The 26,691-nt window shown below is 40.9% G+C and overlaps 1 protein-coding gene across 1 annotated transcript in view; it reads right to left on the bottom strand.

Moving 5' to 3' along the window:
* LOC149450900 (uncharacterized) overlaps positions 1-26,691 on the bottom strand; it is a 222,272-nt gene that overhangs the window by 63,191 nt on the left and 132,390 nt on the right. The window contains exons 29-33 of the mRNA XM_089691268.1: positions 24,067-24,327; positions 21,193-21,453; positions 20,807-21,067; positions 7,886-8,143; positions 2,416-2,673 (exon numbers count right to left, since the gene is read on the bottom strand). Of these exons, the coding sequence (XP_089547394.1) occupies positions 2,416-2,673; positions 7,886-8,143; positions 20,807-21,067; positions 21,193-21,453; positions 24,067-24,327 (1,299 nt within the window). The remainder of the gene's footprint in view (positions 1-2,415; positions 2,674-7,885; positions 8,144-20,806; positions 21,068-21,192; positions 21,454-24,066; positions 24,328-26,691) is intronic.

Below are 26,691 nucleotides of genomic sequence, written 5' to 3'. Positions count from 1 at the left end.
CTAGTATGAAAGGGTATCATCATTTAATGCTGAAAGCAGCTTCATGTTATCCATGAATATGGTCTACTAATATTACAGGTACTTATATAGCACTGTCAATTTACACACTACTTTACATATATAGTATATTGTACATTCACAGAAGTCCCTAACCCTCATGGGGCATACAATCTAAGGTTCCTAACTTACATTCATATACTAGGGCCAATTTAGACAGAAGCCAATTCTCCTATCAGTATGTCTTTGGAGTGTGGGAGGAAACCCACACAGGTACAGGGAGAACATACAAATTCCAGGCAGGTGGTGCTATGGTGGGGATTTGAACCAACGACCCTAGTACTGCCAGGTGGAAGTGCTAACCCTTTATCCACTGTACTGTCTAGCTATGCTGTTTATCTGCATTGACACTCTCTTGATGAACACAAATTATTTATACAAATAATTTTCTGTGGATCCCTCAAAACAAAAAAATGCACTGATGAAACAATATTGCAATTAATAAACTATAACCCTAATTTTAAAACAATTGCTGGCATTTTTAACTGATTATCTAGTGCTGAAACTTTGGCTAGGCACCTTTCATGTAATCTCTGCCAAAGCATAGGTCACAAGGTCTCTGCAGATGAGAGGCCTTGTAGGAGACAATGTCAGCAGGTTAATGTTAGCCCTCTTTTTCACTTAGAAAATAGGATGCCAACTGTCCGCAGGCAAAACAGCACTGCTGAACCTACCAAGGATCACAAAGCAAAGCATCATAACAAACCTACTAAATTAACTAAAATAACCTGTTTTCTAAAAAATATGTTTTTTTAAATGCCAAGCTATTTTATGTTTTTCACAGAACTAGAAGGTTGGCCCACTTTAATTTATTACCACTAAAGTCAGAAGTCAATAAGAACAGAAATTGTTCAAGTGGTTGTGTTATTCTAGCAAATAATTGATTTCACATCCTGATTTTAGGTTTTAACCTCCCTAGCGGTCTGATTATGTCCATATTTCTGTGCTCAAAGCGGTACATTTTTTTTTGCATGGAAATATGTATTTTTTTATTGTAGGCCTGTAATTTTTAGGAATAACTCACTGAAATCTGTCCGAACAAGAGTCTAGTAAACATCCCGGGTATGTTAAAATTTGAAACACGAAATCATAAATTATAATTTAATAACTAATCACAAAAAATAATAATATAATAAATGAAATTCAATAATATAATCAAACCAAAAACACTGAAATTTGAAATATAGCGCCAAGTTCACACATCACTGAGCAAAGTCGCAAAATTGTTTTCAGTGTCTGATGACGAATTTCCCCAGAAATCATTACCACTCAATTCTGCAAGTAGTTCTAATTTACTATCGCTGTTCTCTAGCTGGTCTAAAACCGATTTTGACCTAAAGGGATTTTTTTTGGAGCCATGGACATTTCTCAGTTTCCAGGCAGAAAGAACAATAAAAATGTAGGCAGGGCACAGGACAAAGCACTAGGGACAAAATGTATGTAAAATGGTTTGATACAGTAATGTTTTACTATGTTATTTTAGTGAATTTAGTGAATGTCACTTTTTGTCATTTACAAATTTCCCGCTGTTCCGTCCCTGTACGTTCCGACGTCACAATGGACGGAACCCAGAAGACAGATGCTGGCATCCGCCGGAGGACTTTACAGGGGACACTGCAGGAGGGACATCGCGGGAGCGCAGGACAAGGTAAGAGAAGAACAGATCCCGGAGCAGCACCGCACGGTAAGCCCGAGTGTACCTTGGGGTTACCGCTTGTTGTACTGAAACTTTACCCTCGCTACACTCGGGAATACACTCGGGAATATCTGAGCTACACTCTGGAATACCGCCAGGGAGGCTACTTGGGTGCAACAGAAATTTCAAGTGTATGAGACAGCAAAACATTTCATTTTGAATCAAGCAGGGAAGGGTTAGACACTCCACTAATGTTCACCTAATGTCTATGTCCCCAATGGAGAGATTCACCCCCCTATTTGCCCTTGTTATCATTGTCTCCAAGAGACAAAGTGTGGGAAGTCCAAAATTTTAGAGTTATCACCAGAATAAGAGGTGAGGTAAATCATTCAGTGGAGACATATAACCAATTTTTCCAGGACAAGACCTAAAAAATATCCCCGTGGGACACAGAAAGCAAAAAGACTTAGAGGTTCAATCCTTTCTATACTCTATCCAAAACTAACAAAAAGGTTTTGGCTTTATATACATTTTACATTAGTACTCTTTGTGCTGTGTCACAGATATTAAATATTACATTAATAGTCAGTGATTCGAAATAGGGTCTGCTTTGTTACAAACGGGCCACAATGCTGTTTATCCATGCATCCCTCCCTAGTCCATTGATAGCCATAGCCATACTGTGGCAATCTGATGTACAAGGAATATACTAGTGGACATACCTGTGCGAAATTCAACAATGGCACTTTCACTCTCACACTGTTCTCCATGTGCAGTCACTGTAACTTGATAGATCTCACCACATTCTAGAGATTCAATTATACATGTATTTTCCTCTGTACTGCAAGAATAAGTATTTCCACCAACATCTCGTACTGTTGCTGTGTAGTTCCTAGCTCCTGGTGTCCTGTCCCATGACACATCTGTTTTATTTGTTCCACAGATAACCACTGTTCTCACATTTTGTGGAATACAGGGAGCTAGAGAAGAAAAAGATACAAAATGTTAATTGATGGCGCAATTACAGAAAAAAAAATCAAGAGTTTTTGGAGGGGTACAGTAGGGAAGGTTTAGATCTGCCGTTGGGTTTTCTATTGCTGTTTGTGTCCCTCACTATCTGGCTTAAGTGTAATTTGGACAGAAAGTAAAGATGAATCTTTATTTATTAGCAGAATCTTTATTTTTTTAGCAGAACAGAGAGAATTGAGTACTGTATTGTAGCCAATCAGGTTAGCTGGACTGCAGGCCATAAAAAGGGCCCAGATTTAGTATCTCTGTGGTCCTCCACCTCTCCAGCAAGAGTACCACAATATTCCTGTGAAAATTCCTCCCTGGGTCCATTGGACAACACCTAGGCCACTGGGATGCTGAGCGCTGCATTATATGTAAGAAGAGAGTATGTGGCATGCTACCTGGAAAATAACAGTTTTTTTGTGGGGCTATGATGATAGATCATCATAGGTAGTGTGAGGAAAGCAAGTTTAGTCTTTTTTTTATGAATAGGTTTGAGTGAGGTTTACAACAATTATACAAAGGCAAGCATAACAGACAAAAAGAAGGCTTCTCAGGACCTACGAACGAGTGTGGGAACCCAACATATACATAACACGTCATGGCCCCAGCCTTTCAGCGTGGAGCTATTGTTGCCCGTCCCAACCCAGACAACCAGAGAAGGATGAGTCGGGAAAGCTTTAGGCATTGGTTCAAATATGACCCAGCCAAATGACCAAGTGTGGAGGGCAACCCCTTATATAGAGGCTCAAGTTTAGTCAGAAACTTTTCACATCACCTATAAGAAACAAAGTGCAGGGTTTCAATAAAACCTCTGTCAGGTTTTTACTTTCTGTCTAATAATGGGTGTCAGTGGAACAAGAAGTGAGGAAATCCAACAAACAAGGACACAGGCAGAAATAAAAACCTGCACACTTGGTTTGAACACCTAGAACCGCACTATGGGTGCCATCTTCTCCTTGGTCGGATGCACATCCACATATGGGAGAAGAAATATATATATATTACAAATTATTTGGAACTATATAAGGCCCTAAGCATTGCAACTTGGAGGCAGCTGTTAAATCGTGCTTGGTCTCCAGGAGAACCACATGCACCACGTCTGTTCTCAACTCTCTGATGGGTAAAGTCTCAACGGCAGATTTCTGAGGCTTAACTACCATAGCACCGTGTTTCTATATGTTCATGGTGAATCTCAAGAATGTAATTGACCACTTTGAATGCCTAGAATATAATTTACTTCTATGATTTAAATACCTAATTGGCTATTTCTTTTTCATTGATAGTATATCTTAAATTAGAGGGACAATACGTTTGATTCAGATGTTCATTTTCTATACATTTGTTCATGTGTTACACATGGTGGACGTTTAGTTAACCTCTGCTGCCTATTATATAAATAAAAGAGAGCATTCCCTCAGATATGTCTTGATGTCTAATGTTATATCTTTGGGACATCAATATATAGGGCATCATATTAATTGATATCTTTTATTACTACAGTATTTCTCAACGTGGCACCTGTGGTTGTTGTATGCCAAGCGATGATCTCATCCTACACATAGGGGGACTCACTCTCTATTGCAGATTCAGTCTTCCCAGCCTGGTGCAGGTCTACAATTTTGTTTCTGGTGTCCTTCGATAGCTCTTTGGTCTTCACCATAGTGGAGTTTGGAGTGTGACTGTTTGAGGTTGTGGACAGGTGTCTTTTATACTGATAACAAGTTCAAACAGGTTACACTGATACAGGTAATGAGTGCAGGACAGAGGAGCCTCTTAAAGAAGAAGATACAGGTCTGTGAGAGCCAGAAATCTTGCTTGTTTGTAGGTGACCAAATACTTATTTTCCACCATAATTTGCAAATAAATTCTTTCCAAATCAGCCAATGTGATTGTCTGGATTTTTTTTCTCATATTGTCTCTCATAGTTGAGGTCTACCCATGATGCCAATTACAGGCCTCTCTCATCTTTTTAAGTGGGAGAACTTGCACAATTGGTGGCTGACTAAATACTTTTTTGCCCCACTGTATGTATTGATGTGTCAAATAAAAATCTTTTTTTTTTTTTAATTGTTTGGTCTATATATTCTAAGTTTGCCTTAAAAAGCACACCAAATGTGAGGTACAAATCTCTCTGTTAGAAAAATGATGATGGCAACCACACCCTAGGTTACACCGGATGACTCTTTTAGAAATAAAAACCTAGCAGAGGTGCTAAGCCTTACATACTCTAAAACAGCAAAATATTTTTGTGGATTTAAACTACACCTAAAAATTCATAATGTAGATTTGGTAAGAATGAGATGACCACCATATAAATAATGTTATTCTTGTATTTCAATGTTTTTATTAATTTATAAACAGTTTAAGACTGTTGGGAGTTGTTACCGATACTCGACATCTGTTCATTGAGCATCATAGTGGTCCTATGGTCCCGCACCCCCTGAAGAGGGACAAACGGGCTCTTCCAGGCCTGAGCAATTGTTCTAGTGGTCGACAAAAACAAATAGGAAGCCAACTTCTGCTGGTGAGCCAAGAGGCCTGGTATGGGACAATGAAGCAAAGCATAGCGAGCATCCCGGTGTATGGAGAGATGGAACAAGGTGAGAAGGAGGCCAAACAAACGAGACCAAAAATGAAACCACCAGATATGCAATACATCACCACGATGGCCACAACCCTGAAAGCATCGATCACTGCAGGCAGGGATTGCCTGGGCCAAACGAGCCGGAGCCCAATACCAACGAGACAATACCTTATATGCCGCCTCTAGTGTGATCATATTAAATAAACATTTAGCTATAAGTGACCAGGCCTATTCCAGTCCTCCAGATCCACGACTGCCCCCAGGTTGTGCTCCCACTGATTGACATATGAGAGAGAAGTATACGTCAAGCGTCTGTTCAAAGCTGCATAAAGAAGAGAAATAACGCTGTTGGCAAAGCAGCTCAAAGGCAGATTTCTGGTACGGGAAAGCAGAAGTGCCCCGCAGTGAGGTCAGCCAATGCCGCAATTGAAGGTAAAAAAAAAAAAATTCCACCAGAAGGGACATCCCATGACTCCCGAAGAGAATTCCAAGTGTTGAAGGACCGAGAAGTCAAAAAGTGTCGTACCTGTGAAAAACCATTGGCCACCCACCAAGAAAACGCCCTTGGTTGATCTAAACCCGGTGGGAAAAGAGGGTTGCTAATAGTCGGGAGCAAAGGTTGGAAAGGTGACATCAGGCCACTGGAGTAACGTATCGAGTCCCACACTTGTAAGCCATGGAGCAAAATTGAACTCAGTGCCATAGGGCATAGGGCAGGGGGGAAGCCATAGCAGCGTCGATGTCACAATAGGGGCACAATTAGGTAGTTCCAGCAGGACCCAGAGAGGAACGTCTGAGGAAGCGTGCAACATAGACAGCGGGGCAATCTGGCTTGCCTGATAATACTTAATTACATTAGGCACCCCAAGACCACCCTGGAGTCTATAAACAAAAAGCGTATTTCTGGTGACTCTGGGGCGCTTATCGGCCCAGATAAAATGCATAATTTTCACCTGAATCAACCGAAGGAAATGAGGAGGAACCCGCACTGTGAGGGTGCGAAAATAATATAACAATTTCGGCAAGATGGTAATTTTCACTGAATTAACCTATCCTATCCAAGACAGGTGCAGAAATTGCCAAGAGTGCATAAGAGAGGACACAGAGCGAAGCAATGGATAATAATTTGCAGCAAACAACGAGCCATAGATAGGGGGTCAAGCGAATGCCTTGGTATTTAAGAGAAGACAAAGCCCATTTGTAAGGGAAGTGGGACTGTAGGCACAAAACCAAATCTGAGGCCAAAGTAATATTGAGAGCGACAGTCTTATCCAAAATACAGAGACCCGAAATCAAGGAGAATCGCACAAGAACTTGTTGTAAATTTGGAAGCGTCGTCAGGAGATTAGTGAGAGCCATGAGGGCATCATCCGCAAAAGGTTCAACTTGAACTCCTGTCCCGCGTATGAAACACCCAAAACATTACAATCGGTCCGGAGCGCTAAAGCCAGCGGCTCAAGCGTCAGGACATAGAGTGCCGGGGACAGGGGGCAGCTCTGTCTTGTCCCTCGCCAAATAGGAAAGGGATCTGAGAAATACCCAGCGTATTTAACAGAAGGCGAAGGAGAAGAATACAAGGCTTGAATCCAAGAAAGAATAGAAAGCGAGACAGCACAAACCGCAGATATTCCCAGGATAGAGAATCAAAGACTTTATATATGTCTAAGGACAGTAAGAATCCCAGGATTTTCCACTGTTGTAGAAAATGTAAAAGATGGACCACCTTACAAACGTTATAACCTGCCTTCCTCCCAGGGACGAAACCTACTTGGTCGCTGTGGACCAGACTATGCAAATATTTATTGATACGAAGACTAAGAATCTTGCCCAATATCTTCAGGTCTTCATTAAGAAGAGAAATGGGCCAATATGGTGACACCGGCGTTGAGGGCCATCTGCACTGGATAATGTTATTCTTAACCTTGAATTTCCAGAATAAAGGAATGGCAGCTCAAGCAATGTGAGCCATTATTCTCATACTGTATACTGTGACTTGCAGTGTATTGGAAATATCCTCATTGATGTTCATGGGGCTAGCACATCAAGAATGTTCAGTAATGCAAAGGAAAGAGCCACCAAGATGTAGAAAGTGCAGTATCCTATAGAAAATATGCCGGTTTCAATGTAGTATAGAGTAGATCACTGAAAGATGTTTTGTGGCCAGTATAGGTTTGTTAACCATCAGGACAGGATGTAATATATCAGGACATGTGGAGATTGCTCAAATAACCATTTTGTGAGCAGCCTTCTCCAGGGCTCTGGAAGTAAATATAATATCCTGATTTCACTCTGACATTACTGATGTGCATGTTTGCTCCAGGGTGGTGACTCAGAAAGTATTGAAGCCAGAGACTGCCAGGCAGCTAGCATTTTTAGAATGTGATTAGCACATTTATCTCAGCACAGATTTCCTTTGAAGAGTCAGTTCAGTAATGTAATGCTTTTTCATAGAACACAATAAACAGGATCAATCCAGAATGATGGACATTTAAATGTCTGACATATTTTCATCATTTTATCTGAGATGATCTGTATTTTTAGGATTTTTATGACATGTAGTAACAACAATACACTGTTTCTCTAGTAGGTCTTACCACTGTGGATATCACTTGCATTGGACAGGATGTTACAGTCGGAGTTATATGCTATTAGTGATACGCTGTACATTTGTCCACACTCCAAGGCATAAATATCACACGTTGTGCTATTTGAGGTACACAAGCCACTCCAACCATTTGTGCTAGTCACAAGTGCTACATAAGCAGTAGCTCCTTGGGAAGGATCCCATAATAAAGACGCCATGCTGGTTCCACATTCAAGCTGTGCTCTTATATTTGTTGTCATACATGGTGCTGTGAAACACAAAAAGTTTCATAAATATTGATAATTCATAGGGTAATAAACTCAACATGTAATTCACACTGTAATATCTTCAACATTTAATTAATGTAACCCTGTACAATATATTTATGCAAATTCACATCCTGGTTAGTGACAAATTAATGTATTATATATATCAAATAAAAAAGAAATAATCTTGTGAGTTTGGTGTTGTACTTGATGACTGCAGTTTGATCCAGCTCCTTAAATGGGTTGCGTTCAGTGGTAGTACCACCCACTAAATGCAACATGCCATTTACTTTTTGACACTGTTGCAAAGCAAAAATCATAGCCATGGCACATAATGTACAGCTCTAAACAGCTTCACCTCCTTCTTCAGGCTCGTTTTTACTGCCCCAGGCCACTTGTGTGAGCGTGCTCCAATAAGGCACACTGACCACTAAAGTAAAAGGGGCATACTAAGCACTGGCCACCAATGTAAGTGATAACACTGAGCACTGACCACCAACGTAAGAGGGAACACAAACCACCAATGTAAGGGGGAACACTGGGCATCTAATGTTGTACATAATCCTGACACCCGCAATCTATACGCTACAAAGTCCTCACCACATCATTCTATACGTTAGGTTGTTTGTGTAGTCAGGTGCTGACTATATCATTATGCCATTCAGAGACATTTACAGATGAGACTATAGTTAATCCTTTTCCCCCTAGTAGCCAGTACTGGGACTGCTACATCATTTCCTGTTAGCAGAGGGGATCCAATTCTTCTGACAGGAGAGGATATTGGGACCTGTAGTCCTATAGCCAATACATACTGTATTTCTGAGTGCTGATTGAACTGAAACTACCAGAGAGCTGGGAAACCACAAGGTTGCTGGGAGAGCAGATATATTATACAGCAAAGAACTAAGTCACTCTCTTGGTGCAGGATTCAGAACTGAACATAGGGGGACTGCTGTTCTCCTCCAGAGACAGATTGTTGGCTACTACTACTTCAGCACAACATTGACTCTGATCGCTACACAGGGATTGCATCAGCTTCTCTGCACTCTGCACTGGGACTGTCACTATCAAGTCTTCAGCCAATCATCATTGCTTGCTGTGCTGACAGGCTATCAGGCGTGAACTTTAAACTTCATGCGAACAGTCAAGAGCCTGTGCAAGAACCCTGTTCCTAGGAGGCCGTGCTATCCATGGGATTGGTGACCGGGCAGATGCCCAACCTCCTTCTGTTAACACTCTAGAGACACTGCATGCCTTTACACCTCAGTACCAAGAGATCTTTGCTTTGAGCATTTACCACAGCCTGTCTGTTATCTTTATTGAATTACCATTACTTTACTACAGTATATAGGCCCCACCATTGCTAGCAGAAGACAATGGCTACTATCACTTTAGGAACTTTAAACACCTCAGGACTCAAGCTGCTATTTGTAGTTAAAGGGTCCTCTTTACATATAAGCTGTTGTTATTCAAATTAGGATGTATATATCCATTTATGCTAGAGTATATATATATATATATATTAGCATGAATGGGTATAATTTCATAATTCTTTGCATCCCCTATTGTGATGCTGGTGGCCCAGAGGGTGCTGATAAGTCAACAAGCCATTTCTTCCCCCTCCTGCTGCTGGTGTTGCAGTTTATATAGTTACAACGTACCATTTGTGAGTATATAATATGTTAAATATTGTTATTTGGTTATTTCTGAATGCAGAGTGTCAGAGGTGTCGGGAGGCTTGCAAGGTCAGGGTAACCACTGGGCAGAGAGGCATTGTCAAGCAGCCCCTGCGGGGGGGGGGGGGGTAATGCTACATATGTTAAACAATGACAGGGGCACACTGATCACATAGTCCTGATAGTTATACCCTGTATGTTCTGTTGTATGTCATGTAGTCCTGACCAGGGGCGGACTGACCATTTGGAAACCCGGGCACTGCCCGAGGCCCCGGGTCAGTAGGGGGCCCCATGAGATGCCCCTGGTACCTTTTTCATAGGCTTTTTTGAGTTTGGGCAAGGACACAGGGGCCCCATGATCCCCTATTGCTTGGGGGCCCCATGAGTTGTCAGTCCGCCCCTGGTCCTGACCACTGCACCACATATTATATTTTGTACGTTACAATGTTCTGACACTTGCATATATGTTGTACAAATAGATAGTACTGGTCACTCCATATTCAATTTTTTTGCTAAATAGTCCAAACTTCTGTGCTGTGTATGTTAGATAGTCCTGACCACTGTATTATTTACACCGTGTTGTATGTTAAAGTCTAGACTGATGCAATTTACATGCTTTGTTGCTCATTACATATTTCTTAGCAACAGGTATATTGTCTTAACAGTTGCTGGTTTCAAAGAAGCTTCTAACAAATTTTTTAAAAATTCTTCTTTTTAGGTAGGATCAGACGAAGTGGTAGCACTCTATATTCTTTGTGCAGAAAAACATGGAAGATTTTCATTCTTTAAAACAATCATTTGTGCCAAGGATTATATGTGTCTGTTAGACTAGCACAGTAATTAAAGCATATTTGTGGGTACAAGGACTGTGACATGTATGCAGTGTGTATAGCGAGTAGGCTCAGATTCTATTTAACCAATTTCTCTTAAGCCACTTCCACTGTTGGGTGCTATCTCTACATTCCCACCATTCACCCTTGTTGGGAATGCAACAGCATGTACTATAATGTACTATATACAGTATTCTGTGGTAATATCACTTGACCAGTAGATGGCACTGTACACTAAAGGTTACTAATTGTGTATGTGTAAAACTTGCTGCTTCTTTCTTTTTCTCTATCATCTCTTCAGGAAGTAATGAGTCTGTAATATGTCTGCTGCAATGTACTCTGTATGTTTGTAACTTAAGCCACACAAGTAAAGCCTGAATTCTGCTATCACTACCAGTGTCTTCTATAACACATAACCAACAGGTTATGGGCCCAGCTCCAGACACTAAAAAAAAAGGAAAACTACAAGCAAGTAAGTGCTGCATTTACAATCCTACCAAATCCTGTGTGAGGAAACAAGAGCTGTATCCAATTCACTGAAAGATGCCAAGTGCTTCAGATATGAAGTTTACAATAGCAAAGCTCAACAATACCAACTACCAGCTATGGAAGTTTAAGCTTGAAATGCTGTTATCCAAAGATGACTTGTGGCAGGTACTAGATACACACAGACCCAATGACAACCCAGAAGAATGGGACAGAAAAAACAGGCAAGCAAAAGCAGTCATAAGCCTGTTAGTGGAGGACGATCAACTCATTCATATAAGGAAAGAAAGCACAGCTAAAGGTATGTGGACTGCATTACAAAAGCTGCATGAACGTGCAAACCTAAACAGTAAACTATATCTACTGCGCAAACTGTATAAGATGAGGCTGGAAAAAGGGCAGGAAATGGGTAAACATGTAAATGCTATGCTAGAAATTGTGGACCAGCTGGGTGCAATAGGTGAAGAAATAAAAGGAAACCATGTTGTGGCGCTACTTCTGTGCAGCCTTCAGGAATCATACAGTGCCCTTATAAATGCTCTAGAAACTAGACCGGAAACTGAACTGACGCTAGAATATGTTAAGGGAAAATTAATTGATGAATACAGCAGAAGAAAGGAAAATTTGCATAGTGAAGAGAACGAGAAACCAGAGGCAGCTCTGAAGGTGCATGAAGGCATAAGACAAAGCAAAGAAACCAGGGTATGTTTTCACTGCAAAAAGGCCGGTCACCTGAAAAAGAACTGTTCAATCTGGAAAGCTGAGCAGCGAAAGCGGAAGCTACCCACAAGAGAAAGAGCTAAAGCAGTCATGAAAGAAAATGAAAGTGCATCATGGAGTGGTACTTTTAAAGTGACTCAGAATAGTACCTCACATGGATGGTACATTGATTCAGGGGCAACAAGTCACATGACAAGCGATGAGACATTCTTCACAGAAATTGATTTTAGTGTAAAAGATAAAGTCTTCCTAGCAAATGGGAAAAGTATTACAGCGGAAGGCAAAGGTCAGGGATTTCTGAACTGCAAAACGCCATCAGGGGGCAAGCAGAGCATCCTTGTAAAGAATGTTCTATATGTTCCAAGCCTAGAAGGAAGCCTCCTATCAGTTAAAACCCTTGCAAGCAATGGACTCACTGTCCAGTTCAGAGGTAATGAATGCACAATTCAAAATGGAAAGCAAATTCTAGCAAGAGGAAGATTAAATGAACATCTGTACAAACTCATCACTGAAAGTGAGAAGGCTAATGCGGCAACTCATAACCCACATGACAAGTGCATCCACCTGTGGCATAGAAGATTGGGGCATCGAAACCCAGAAGCTATAAAGGACTATGCAAAGAGAGGTCTATCAGAAGACATGAAAATATTGCCTTGCCACACACTCAGCAAGTGCACGTGTTGCATCAAAGCAAAGGCCACCCGAACCCCTCTTCCACAGACCAGTCAAAGTAAAACCATTAAACCCATGGAACTGATACACAGTGATGTGTGCGGACCAATGAAAACCATCACACCTGGCGGGAACAGATATTTACTGACTTTCATCGATGATTATTCCCGGTACACAATAACGTATCTAATGAAGCACAAAAGTGAGACATTAGAAAAACTTCAAGAGTTTGTAGCTATGACAAGCAACAAGTTTCAAAGGAAACCTGGAATAATACGCACTGACAATGGAGGGGAATATATGAATAAAGAGATGGAATCATACCTAAAGAAACAAGGTATTATACACCAAACAACCGTACCATACACTCCTGAGCAAAACGGTGTAGCGGAAAGAAAGAATCGCACTCTTGTAGAAATGACAAGATGTATGATTACGGACGCTGGCTTACCTAACAAATACTGGGGAGAAGCAATAATGACTGCAACATACCTACAAAACAGGCTCCCATCAAAATCTATTGAGAGTACACCATATGAAATGTGGAATGGATCAAAACCCAACATAGGACATATCAGAGTATTTGGCTGTAAAGCATATGCCCACATTCCAAGTCAGAAACGCTCCAAGTTGGAGAACAAAGCCATAGAAGGCATTCTGGTTGGCTACAGTGAGCAGAGTAAGGGATATAGAATCCTTTGTCCAAAGACCAACAAGGTCACAGTAAGCCGCAGTGTTTATTTTGATGAAAGTGAAGCATCAGATAATACAAAATTTGGAGAGGATTTACACACTGAATCGGCAAGAGACACTGATTTATGCGAAGCAGGACAAGAGCCAGAACAAGAAGTGGAACTTACAATCAACGATCCAATAGAACCCACTGAACAACAAGAAATCAGAAGATCCTCTCGAATGACAAAAGGGATACCACCCCGCAGGTTATCATACGCTGCTAAAACACATCAAACACAGGAGCCAACATCCTGGGAAGACATAGAAACTTTGCCGAGAAGGGAAGCCGATCAGTGGAGAAAAGCAGCTGAAGAAGAAATAAAATCACTTCAAGAAAATAAAACTTGGTCACTAACAGAACTCCCTCCCGGTCGCAAAACAATCGGAAACAAGTGACTGTTGCACTCTCTTCAACTGAAGCGGAATACATAGCAGCAGCACATGCATATCAAGAAGCCATTTGGATTTGTCAACTTCTACTAGACATGGGACTGAATATGTCACAACCCACACCCATCTTTGAAGACAATCAGGGATGCATAAAGCTTACACACTCTGAGAAGATTAACCCAAGAACCAAGCACATTGATGTAAGATATCATTTGCTCAGAGACATGCAGGAACAAGGGGTTATCGACATCCAGTACTGCCCATCAGAGGAGATGACTGCAGACGCACTCACCAAACCTTTGCCAAGGGAACGTCATTGTTTTCTACAAAAGAGACTAAATGTCATATAATTATGCACATGCCGTTGAGAAGGGGTGTTGGGAATGCAACAGCATGTACTATAATGTACTATATACAGTATTCTGTGGTAATATCACTTGACCAGTAGATGGCACTGTACACTAAAGGTTACTAGTTGTGTATGTGTAAAACTTGCTGCTTCTTTCTTCTTCTCTATCATCTCTTCAGGAAGTAATGAGTCTGTAATATGTCTGCTGCAATGTGCTCTGTGTGTTTGTAACTTAAGCCACACAAGTAAAGCCTGAATTCTGCTATCACTACCAGTGTCTTCTATAACACATAACCAACAACCCTGCCATGTTAAGCACTTTTAATGTGTCACTGGGTGCCGTAGGTCTTTCACAATCCTAGTAGCCCCACGCACCATAGTGAGAGTCTGTATTTACTTTTCCAAGATAATGAGTAATGATATAGTGGCATTAGGGCCCTATCGGTGGTCTGCAGCGTAATCTTGCAGTACCTGTCATCAAATCTATAGTACTCACAGGCTGCTGGGAGATTGATATGAGAAGACCGGTTTCTTGCAAAGGGAAAGTGGTCTGGAAAAGCTTGTGGTGTTGGCATGGGGCAGAGTGCTTGACTGCTTGGCCTGTTTTCAGTGTGTGAGTCTTTAGATGTTTCTTTGCAGCCATTGAATTACTATATTTATTTACCCCACTGACTGTTATTGTTTGCACTGACACCTTGCTTGGGGTTATTATTGCTGGCCCTGACCTATGCTGGGAGCTAGCAGGGTTTGGCATGAGAGTAGACTAACTGAAGCTGTTTTCCATATACAAGTTTCACGCAGATGACAGGTAGAGTACAGCTCTGCTTCTTGCATTTTGTTGGATGTTATGGATCACTGAGCTCAGTTGGAGCACTAGGACCTTGTTTACAGTTTTTGGAGTCGCCGGATGATGTGTGTGCAATGGCTCGGAGTGGTGCCTTAGTTATGAAATCACATTAGCAGGATTCCACTATTGAAAGCCTGCAACCTCATGTAGTGCAGTGCCCAGAGCTTTGCTGATAAGCCACGCCCATTCTCGTATCACAATGTAAGCAGTGAGTAGACTCGGTGCAGCTGGGGAGAGGGGAGGTATGTTCTCTCACACCTGATTAAAGGTAGTTTCTGCTGCATGACTGCAGCCCAGTCAGGGAAGTTGTACTAAAAGATAAGTGCAGCATTTAAAAAAAAACAAACATTCATACTCACCTAGGTGGATGCAGCATCAGTCCACTGTTGCATCAGTCCCCCATCTCCTCTAAGACCAAGAACTGAGATCTCAGTTCTCGGCCTTTAGTGTGCAGAGAGACTGTCAGTCATTGCCCGAGGGCCCGGTGTCAGTACGGGTCCCCATGAGAGGCTCCACAGATATCATACAGAAGCAGCATATTTAGGTCTGACTGAATAATGTGTCTGCCTCAAAACCCAGACACATTATTTAGACAGGAATGCGACTCTGAGCAGGACCTGGCAGGATGGAGTGGATGGGGAGAAACGTGTACCCAAAGAGCAGAGGACTGCCGGTGACAGTGTGGGGAGTGGAGAAGGAGGCTACACACTGCTGGTGATGGAGCCAGTGGGCAGTGAGAAGGTGAGAGGCAGTGGCATATTATCCATGGGTGCAGGGTGTTCACTACAAACACCCTGCACCCATGGATGGCATGTATCAGGAGCAAAGTCAGGGGTGATCGGTGCAGCGGTGGGGACCGTTACAAGCACCGATCTTCCTGTATGGCTTTCAATGAAGTAGCTGAAAGCAAAAGGAGGGAGAGGAGGAGATGCGGCTTCAAACTGCTTCATTGAAAACCATACAGGGAATTCAGTGCTTGTATCTGTCCCCATTCCTGCACTGATCATCTCTGACTGTGCATCAGATTTTCCTTCTGGGCCCCCCCATGTGCTCCTCAGCCCCCCGCAGGTCATCTTCTCTGACAGTGCCCAGCCCCTCTCCCCATCCTTCACAACAATGGCAGAGCAGAGGATAGAGCCTGGATCTGTTCTGCCTCCCCTGTGCCTGCCCACATTCCAGTCCATCCAGCTTCTGAGAAGTGGATGCGTGGGTGGGAAATTATGTCCAAATCAGCTGGCAGCTGTGATGCTTCTGAATGTGTCAGTAAGCCAGAAACCATCCACGTCAGTCCTTCCTGCCTTCCTCTATCCATTCCCTTCCTCCCTTTTCTTCCTTCCCTTCCTTCCTCCATCCCCTCCCTTTCTTCTTTCTTTCCTTCCTCCCCTCCTGCTTTCTCCATTCCATTGCTTCCTCCCTCCCCTGCTTTCCTTCCTTCCCTTCTTCCTTCCTCCATCCATTCTCTTCCTTCCTTCCTACACCTTACTTCCTTCATCCCCTTCCTTCCCTTCCTTCCTCCATCACTTTCCTTCCTTCCTTCCTCTCTTCCTTCCTCCATCCCCTTCCTTCTTTTCCTCCCTCGCCTTCCTTCCTTCCTTCCTTCCTTCCTTCCTTCCTTCCTTCCTCTATCCCAACCCTCCATTCCTTCCTTCCTTCCTCCCCGCCTTTCTTTCTTTCTATCTTTCTCTCTCTCTCTCTCTTTCTCTCTCTCTCTCTCTCTCTCTTTCTTTCTTTCTTTCTTTCTTTCTCTCTTTCTTTCTTTCTCTCTTTCTTTCTCTTTCTTTCTTTCTTTCTTTCTTTCTTTCTTTCTTTCTTTTTCTTTCTTTCTTTCTTTCCTTCCTTCCTCCCCCCCTCTCTCCCTCCCTTTCCTTCCTTCCCTCCCTCCCCCTTCTTCTTTCCTTCCTTCCTTTCCTATTTTGTCCTCTAGCAATAGCATTAATGAGTGCAGCATGGTAGTAATTGATCCCATGTGGGGACATCTAGGACTGTGATAGGGACGCATGATATAAGGGGGTACAGGTTCTGTTTATTCATCCCAATCTAATGACATCCCACCATATACTAGTGCTCCCTGTTCACTCCCTACTGACACTGTCCCCTGCCCCCACAAAATCATTGTGAAAAAAATAGTACAAAAATAAATTGTAAAAAAGTATTAAAAAATTAAATAATAAAAATAAAAAATTCTGCCACCCACTTCATTGCTCTACTGACACCATCCACTGGCCACCCAAAAAACATTTAGAAAAAATGCTAAAAATAATAAAACATTAAATTGTAAAAAAAATCATTAAAAAAACAACCTAAAAATAATAATAAAAATAAAGAACCATCCACTGCCCTACTGACACCATCCTGCACATACTACCCACCGCCATAAAGTCCGCACTCATCTCCCTGTACTTACTACTCACTGTCATACACTCCGCACTGTACATTCCCTATTTACCATTACAACATTCTGCGCTATGTCATCTCAGACACTAATAAACCCCCTCCCCCATTTAAGCCACACCCATTTTTTTTAGCACAATTCAAACCACATTACACTCTATCTCTCACCCCCTCCTCTCTTACTCCCCCCCCCCTTCCTCTCTCACCCCTTCCTCTCTCTCTCTCTCTCTCTCTCACCCCCCCTCTCTCTCTCCTCTCTCACTCCCCTCCTCACTCCCCCACATGGCAGCCATCTTTAAACCTGGAAGTGCCCAGTGGCTTCTACAGAAAGAAACCAGGAGTACAAGGAATGCAACATACACATGTGGTATATACTGAGCGTAGGTTCAGATTCTCTTATCCCATGCCCTATATGCGAGTGTAAATTAGCCATGCCCATTTATTGCCACAGCATGCTGCAGATCCTTTTTTCCCTCAAGTGTACCTCATTCTCAAGTTTGAAATTTGGGAGGTATGCAGATACTGTCCTGACAGTTATAAATTACACTACGTGTATTGCCAAACGTATTGGGACACCCCCTCCAAATCATTGGATTCAGGTGTTCCAATCACCTCCATGGTCACAGATGTATAAAATCAAGCACCTAGGCATGCAGACTGCTTCTACAAACATTTGTGTGAAAGAATGGCAACATCTAATGTTTGTGTAGTATTATGTTCAGCAGACTGTATTCTTCTATTGTTGTGACTTAGATGACATTCAGAGCACATTTTATGCCCAATTCATGCAAAACTCCACGTAATCCCAAGGGGTTCACATACTTTTTCTTGCAACTGTATGTGTGAATCCATACATGGAATTTCTCATAAGTGGTAGTTGTCCGATAGTCTAGTGTTCAGAGGTAGGGCTACTTTTAGTAGCTCTTGTTGATGGCAGCAGGTGACGGATAAGAGCGGGGACTTTCAGTCCTAGGGTCCAGCCTTCCTCCATTTTTTATAATAAATCAGTAGGAAAGCAGGACTTAATAAGACCGGGAAAGGAGACCTGGTGAATTAGCCCCTTCCCCAACTGGGCAGAAAAACTTATTAGCTTTACACAAACCCCAATTTGTAGGCAACCTGCCTACACACTGGGCAGAGCTTACGATTTATGCCCTGGATTTTATGGCTTGTCATGCAGCCAGAGTGCTGTATGAGAGGCCTTCAGTACAGCAGGAGGATTTGTTACAAAGACAGAATCTGCTTGACTTCTGGCAGTGTGGATAGACTCAGAGTAACAAAATAAACCAATCTTGGATTACCAATGACAACAAAACCCTCACTGCTAATGGCACAGACTATACTTTCAAGTGTCATCTGACCCCCCCACCTCTAAAAAAAGTTCCTGCCACCAGTACCAGATGCGGCCACCTTTCCTAGCCTATTCCAGTGCTACGGCATTGGTAAAGGTACAGCTCCATGTTTCTGCAGCTTGACATCAGCTACCAAATTTCTAATGTTTGCTGCAAGGAAAATCCTGCTTTACACCTAAGACCTCATTCACATGGGCATACTTAAGCATATACCTGTGCGAGGGCTGTGTTTGCTCACACAGGATGCACAGGTGTTCTGTGCATCCACATGCAGGCAGTCACGTTCATGTCTATTTGGTAGATTGCCTGCATGGACACAATTTGACATCTGTGTGAGTGCGTGTGCCTGTACACAGTGTGAGTCCAGAGACATGCAACCGCACACACCCACACAGATGTCCATGCAACCTCTGCTCTCAATAGACATGAATGGGACTGCTTGCATGCAGATGCACGGAGCAACTGTGCATCCCATGCAGGTAAACACAGCCCTTGCACTGGTGTACACTTGAGCACAGCAGTGTGAATAAGACCTAAATGATTGCAGCCTATATACAGTAAGTGCTCTTGTGCTACAAAGTTGCCACACAATCTTTCCACAGGTGGACCTCTGCCAAATACTGATGTTCATTCAGGCGGGTGATTAGTCTCCTGCTCTGTGCAAAGCGACTGGCAGATGTATGAGCATCCACCTCAGAGCTGTGTGCAGGCAGTCCATAGAAGTGGATACACAGACATAGATGTCAAATTTTGACATGCGGCAGGAACGGGTGCATGGATCCGAACGCAGACTAATTACCTGTCTGAATGAGCCCTTATTCACACTTATTTGGCACTGTAAAGGTGCCATACAATGTTTATGCAATTGGACCTCAGCTGCCAAATTTCTAATGTTTGCTTCAGGGTAAATCTTGCATTGCACCTCAATGTTTGCAGTCTATTCTGGTGCCCCAACACTCAAAAATATTTGTATCTCTCAGATAACACACTCTAATGTTTATTCTAAGATAAAACTTGCCTTGTTTTTCTCTCTTATATTGTGGACTAACAAAGCTGCTTACTCACTGTCCAGCCACTAAACAATTATCACTCTGATCATACACTCTAGTTTTTGTTGAAAGGTAAACCCTACCTCATCTCTCCTTCTATATTGCAGCCTAAACAAGCTGCTTACACACTGTCCAGCCACTAAATTATATGTGTGATTATTGTCTTTCAGACAAAACACTCAAATTTCTATTTCAACACAAAACCTTCCTTGTCTCTCCTCCTTATACTGAGGCCTAAACCATCCAACCACTGTACAATATTTGTGGCTATTATCTTTAAAATAATTTTGATCCATATTTAAGATAAAATCTGCCTCATTTCTCCTTGTTAGGGCTCATCCATATGGCCACACAATACCCAGATCAGCGTATTTCTGCGGCAGGTAGGGCCAGGTATTTGCGATCAGCTGTGGTTGCTCGGCCTGTACAAATCAATCGCATATAGGAATTATCAGTGGTTAGAGAAAAATAAATGGCCCTGAATGTAAACGGTCTGCGTACAAAGCCACTTTATCTGTCTCTCACTGCATGTATATATTTTGGGATGGCGGGGAATTTAAAAGGTGGGGGGAAAGAGAAAGGAGCACATACTCTCCTAGAATTAGTGATGAACAAAATATTTTATGGTCAACTAAGCTGTCCAGCCACTGTACAATATTTGCGGTAACTGTCTCTCAAAAATGCACTCTAATTTCTATTTCAGGATAAAAGCTGCCTGGTCTCTTTCTATTACAGTCTAATCAAGCTGCATATGTACTGTCCACCCACTGAACATAAGTTGGGGCTTTAGTCTCTCAGATACAACTCTATTTTTTATTGCAAGATAAAACCTGCCTCATCTTTTTCACTTATATGGAAGCCTAACAAAGCTGCTTATATACTGTCCAGCCACCAATAGCAGCTGTGAGCTAGCTTTAAACCATTATTTTCTATGCCAGTACATTTGTGACAATTTCACTTTACATAGTTCATTAGTTAATGAAAGGTGTACTATAAAGTATTTAGAACTAAACAATTATTTATTGTACTCTATTTACTGTCAGCATACTAGGGTTATAATGCAGTTATTGATATCTGTTTTCTATACAGTCTTCTAACTAAAAGTTAAAAGCCCAAAAAAGCCTATGAACGCACAATATTCTATAAATTCTTTAAAAAAAAAAGATACCTGTTTGAAATGTCTGCGCCTCTAAGCTCACATTAGCCTGTTGAATATTGAAGACTGTGACAACTGCATTATATGTTTCACCACACTGAAGTCCATCAATGACACAGCTGTTGTTTGCTGTTTCATATATATACTTCTCCCCAAGTGAGGATGTGACAATAGACTTGTAAAACACTGCACCAAGGGGCTCTGTCCAATGCAGCACAACTGAATCAGAGGTACAAGGATTAAATATGGACAGGTTTTGAGGTACACAAGGACCTAAATGAAAAAAAAAAGAAAACATTATTAGTTTTACTGTCACACAAAATGATAATGATATAAACGCATCAAATAAATGCCAGGATCATATGAAAACAATTCTCAGCACAAGAAGCAAATCTTACATGCTTGAAGATCACTGATGCTATGTGCCGTGCTGTAGCAGACTTCATTCTGTGGCAGAATTGCAACGGTGTATTTCTCCCCACATGCTATGCCTGGTACCCAACATGATGTTCCTTGACTGCTACAATTGTATTTGTCTCCTTGTGGTCCAATCAGAGAAGATGTATAATTCAAAGCTCCAAGGGACTGGCTCCATTCGACCAGTGCTGAGCCACTCACACAGTCCATGGCTGTGTTAACATTTGTAGGAATACAGGGGGCTGTAAATCACACAAAGAGAAACAAGTAACTATATACTGAAGCAAACTGTGGGGTTGATTTACTTGAGGCGAATTGACTGTGCACTTTGCAAGTGCAGTTCTACTCTGCAAGGGCATTTGCTCCAGAGCTTAGTAAATGAAGTGAAGTTGTGCTGACTTACACCATTCAAACATATGCAAGCAAAACACAGTTTTTTATATTTTCCTTGCACATGAGTGGGTATTCGTTGCAAAGTGAAGCTTCACCTCCATTTCGAAGCTCTGGAGCAAATGCCCTTGCAGAGTGCAACTGTACTTGCAAAGTGCGCAATCTTTTTGCCGTTAGTAAATCAATCCCATTCATGTCTATGCTTTCTGGTATTTATAGAATTGTAGTTAAATTTGGTTCTGCTGGCAATTATGATCTCAGATATTGCAACAGTGTATTATTTAGTGTGGAAAGTTGAGTATTACAGGTAAGAGTATTACAGGTAAGAAATCAATAATAAATGGCTGCCAAAACTTGAATCTCATCTTTAAATGTAAGAAAAAAAATGCAATTAAGATATCTGTCATGTCCTAAAAGTGTTACTTAAGGGGGAACTCCAGACAGAATTTTAGGGAACGTGGGGAATAGTTAACATTTCTATCTGGTTTTTATTGCTGTCTGTGCCCCCACTTGAGATATTTCTCTTCACTTCCTATACTGTAGATTTGGCAGGAAGTAAGAGAAAACCTTACCAAACATAGGGAAAATCTCACTATTAGCACCTGCAGTATTGCTGTGTTTCTTCACAAACCACACTTTGCTTTAACCCCTTCCTGCCCAGCCCCAGTATTCCTTTGTGTGTCCAAGGGCAGGAAGGATAGGCCGATCACATGACCACTGTAACTGGCTGTCACAGTGATTACATGATTGGGAGCCGAACCCAGTGACTCTCAAACGGCACAGACTGAGAGCTGTTTTCGACAGCTCAGTTACTGTGCTGGGAGCATGCAGTGAGTGTGCTCTCAGCACAGAAAGGTCTGCAGCTCATGGACACATATGTGCAGCATGTGGGCATTACAACCCACCCTCTTCTCCGCCGCACATATGAGTTACGTGGGTGACAAGAGGTTAATATACTTCACTTCATTACTAAAACACTGATATTATAAAAACATAGACATTACTTTAAAACACCTAAAAGTTTTATAACTAGCAGAGCCCTGCTTGTAAATATTTGAATCTGTGTACTTAAAGATTCCTTCTATACCCACATGGAAGAAAAATATATTTGAAATATATTTTAAAAATATTCTTCCCAAATATATTGCCATATATTTGAAATGCTACAATTCATTTTTATTGCAAAATATATGAAAAATATTCTGTATGTCTTTAAAAATGCAAATCTACATTTTTGGAATGCATTTACAAATATATGTAAAAATATATGTTAACCTTGTATATAAACGGTTGGACGGGAGCAGTGCAGGAGCGGGTGGCCGTTTATAAACGGCCTCCCTGCTTCCCTGCTTGTGCGCACTCCCTGGGAGTGCGCAGCACCGCGATCCGGTGCCCGCTGTGTACGGGACCTCTGTGTGAGGTCCCGATCATGTGATCACTGGTCAGTGATCACATGAATAGTAGTAAACAAGATGTCACTTCTGACATCATTGCTTACTACTGTGAAATCTCTGAATGATCACAGAGGTCACATGGTACAAGGCCATTCACAACAGCCTTGTACCATGTGACAAGCTGTGACTTATCACAGCTCACACAGTATTTCTCATTTGGATTATTTTTTTTTACTAAAAAGATAACTGAATATATATTTGGCCAAGATTTATGAAGAAAGATTATTTATTTGCAAAGTTTTATAAGAAAAACACTTTTTTCAAAATTTTTGGACTTTTTCATTTATATAGCAAAAAAAAAGAAAATCCCAGTGGTGAATAAAATAATGTTAAAATGACTTTTTTTTATATGTAAAAAAAATCTGAAGAATATATTTAAAAAATATATATTTTTAAAAATGTTCTTTAACATATAAAAAAAGTCATTTTAACATATATTTGTAAATGCATTCCAAAAATGTAGATTTGTATTTTTAAAGACATACAGTATATTTGAAATGTATTTTTAAAAATATTTTTCATATATTTTGTAATTAAAACGCATTTCAACCTGCAGTATATATATATATATATATATATATATATATATAAATATATTTTGAAATATATTGAATATGGCCAAAATTGTAGCATTTCAAATATATGGCACTATATTTGGGAAGAATATTTTTAAAATACATTTAAAATTATTTTTCTTCCATATGGGTATAACCAAGAAGTGCATAGTAACTTGAGAACTGGTAAAAGTGTTTACCAAATAAGCCTTTGCTTTGTTATATCACTGATTTGCATAATAACATGAAGTGTAATATTGTAAAGCACAGAAAACAAGAAAAGGGGAAAAGCATGGAAAAAAAATATTTAGTAATTATTCAATATAGTTTCCCTATACGAGCAATAACAGCTTCTGTTTGGTCCACACTGTGCCTAACATTAGATGAAAAAAAGTTTTGTCTGGGGTTCCAAATTAACAATATTAATAATCATGAGCTAATATATCCTGCTACATACCAGTCAAAATCTTTACAGCATTACTTAATGGACCACGACACTGACTGTTATCAGCTGCCACAGTCACACTAAATTCATGTCCACATGGCAGGTTAGAGAAGGAACAGTTTGCCTGTATGGAATTACAAGTCCAGTTTCCAACATCAGAAGCCGTAAGATAGGAGACAAATGTTTCTGCTCCTAATATGTGATTCCAGGAGATCGCCAAAGAGTTGGTGACACAGTCTATTTCAGAATGAACTTGTTCTGGAGCACAGGGAGCTATAGAAAAACACAAGTGTCTTGTCAATGTGTTAGCAATTACATTGTCTAAGACTAAGCCTTGGACAAGCTATCACTTTACAGCTTTATAACTCCCCACAATATGTTACTATCTGATGTCAGTGCCTGTTAGAACATATTCTTTATAATTAGCAAACAAGCCAATAGGTAGCAAAAATATGATTAGCATAATTGTGACCTAATTTCTAAAACCTTTCAAAGTATTAACCCTAATGTTGAAGGTCAGACAATGTACTGTAAACAGGCTGAGACTTTTAAGGTTCCAAATATAAAGTATATCTGAAACCAAACACATAATATTATACAATTATACTTTATTACCTATACATAACATGTAAAACATACATTTTCACAATATTCATTGTGTTGTGAATTTTCAGAAATCCCAGATTGCAGAAATGCCAGCCGTCTTGCCAGAGCTCTGTGAACGCATGATAGTTTTTGCATTACCTCATATAAGTGGAGATTGTTATGGAGCAAGTTTCAATGGTTATGATATTACATACATTGGGGGGGCAAGTTATTTGTTAAAGAAGAACTCTGGGCAAAATTTCTATTTTCCCATGCAGTGGGGCTGAATGGGTTAACTGCTTGTTTTGTCCAGGGGCACAAGCAAAAACTATACATACCCAATTCTTTGATACTCTGGGAAACAGTGCTCTCCCATGTCCAGCAGTGGACTGTTCCTGCCATCCTCACATCCAGATGTCAGGAAGAGTCTATTCACAAGACCGCTAGTGTGGGGGGGGGCAGGAGAAGTGGGGACTGGTCTTGCGCTCAGAGGATCAGTGAATTAGGTGAGTATCTCTCTGCTCTGCAATCCCCTAGACAAAAACGAGCAGTTAACCCATGCAGTGCGGACACAGCCCCCCTGCATGGGAAAATACAAGTTGCCCAAAGTTCTTTAAACTTTTTCCTTTCTTTGTATTGATTTAGTCATATCCCCAGTTTTCTTTAATCTTAGTTGTAGGTGGAGACTTCTGTATAGAAATATCACTGGTAGCCTGTTTCTCTCATTGGGCCAATAATAATTTATTTTTTACTTTTACCTTGACTGGGGAATGAGTAGCATGTAAATCTCAGATAATGATAATGTTGGATGATTATATAATGTCCCTCAACTGTACATCCAGTGAACATTCAAGGCAAATGCACAATAAATGGGTACCCTCTTGTGTTTATTTACTATTAAGGAAGTCTCTGTGAGTATATATTATAAACATATGGCCATAATGGCTACTGAACAATAGGAATATAGTCAGTTATGCACATTTACGTTCATTTATCTTTTATATTTAAATTGGTTTGGCTCTTTGTACTTTTCTCCCGCAGTCTACCATATACCACCCTGGGTCCATTTTGAAGTGCACGTGCAGAGAATTGTTTTCCCATATCAACTGTCTCTCCCCTCTATGGTGTTCTTCCCCCTTTTGGAGTTTAAGAAGTACATTATCTGGAATCTATGCGAAGATCCTGTGATGGAGACGATGCATGTTGAGAGAAATGTGTCTATAGTTGGAGATGTATGTATCAATATGATTATATACATATTTATTTACAGTTTGCTTCTAGTAGTCACATCCTTACTAATGAAGCCAATTACGGTGAAACATGTCAGGGCCACTACTTGAAGCTTTTAGTCGAAGAAACCTGTATTGAACCTACCTATGTATTCTGTACTTGGACATGGCTGTCTTTTTATTTTTAATGTTCTTTTTATAATATTGTTACATGTAACTTTTATATTAGACTGGCTTAATTTATTGGCACCTTTGAAATCCCACTTTCCTTACATTTTGTGTGTATACTGAATATATACACTATATTGCCAAAGGTATTGGGACACCCCTCCAAATCATTGGATTCAGGTGTTCCAACCACCTCCACGGCCCCAGTTGTATAAAATCAAGCACCTAGGCATGCAGACTTCTATTATTTTACAAATATCTGTAAAAGAATGTGTCACTCTCAGGAGCTCAATGAATTCAAGCATAGTACCGTGATAGGTTGCCACCTGTGCTATAAGTCCATTAGTGAAATTTCCTTGCTAATAAATTTTCCATGGTCAACTGTTAGTGGTATTGTAACAAAGTGGAAGCAACTGGGAACAACAGCCACGTAAAATGACAGAGCGAGGGTCAACACTTTTGGCAATACAGTGTGTGTATGTGTGTGTATATATATATATATATATATATATATATATACATATATACACACACACGCTATATTGCAAAAAGTATTGGGATGCTTGCCTTTACATGCACATGACGTTTAATGGCATCCCAGTCTTAGTCCATAGGGTTCAATATTGAGTTGGCCCACCCTTTGCAGCTATAACAG

Source organism: Staurois parvus, unplaced genomic scaffold, assembly GCF_062004578.1.
Source record: "Staurois parvus isolate SC_StPar_1 unplaced genomic scaffold, SC_StPar_1.0 ptg000560l, whole genome shotgun sequence".
Lineage (NCBI taxonomy): Eukaryota > Metazoa > Chordata > Amphibia > Anura > Ranidae > Staurois > Staurois parvus.
The sequence above is the reverse complement of the archived record's forward strand: the minus strand, read 5'-3'. Positions and strand labels throughout refer to the sequence as shown.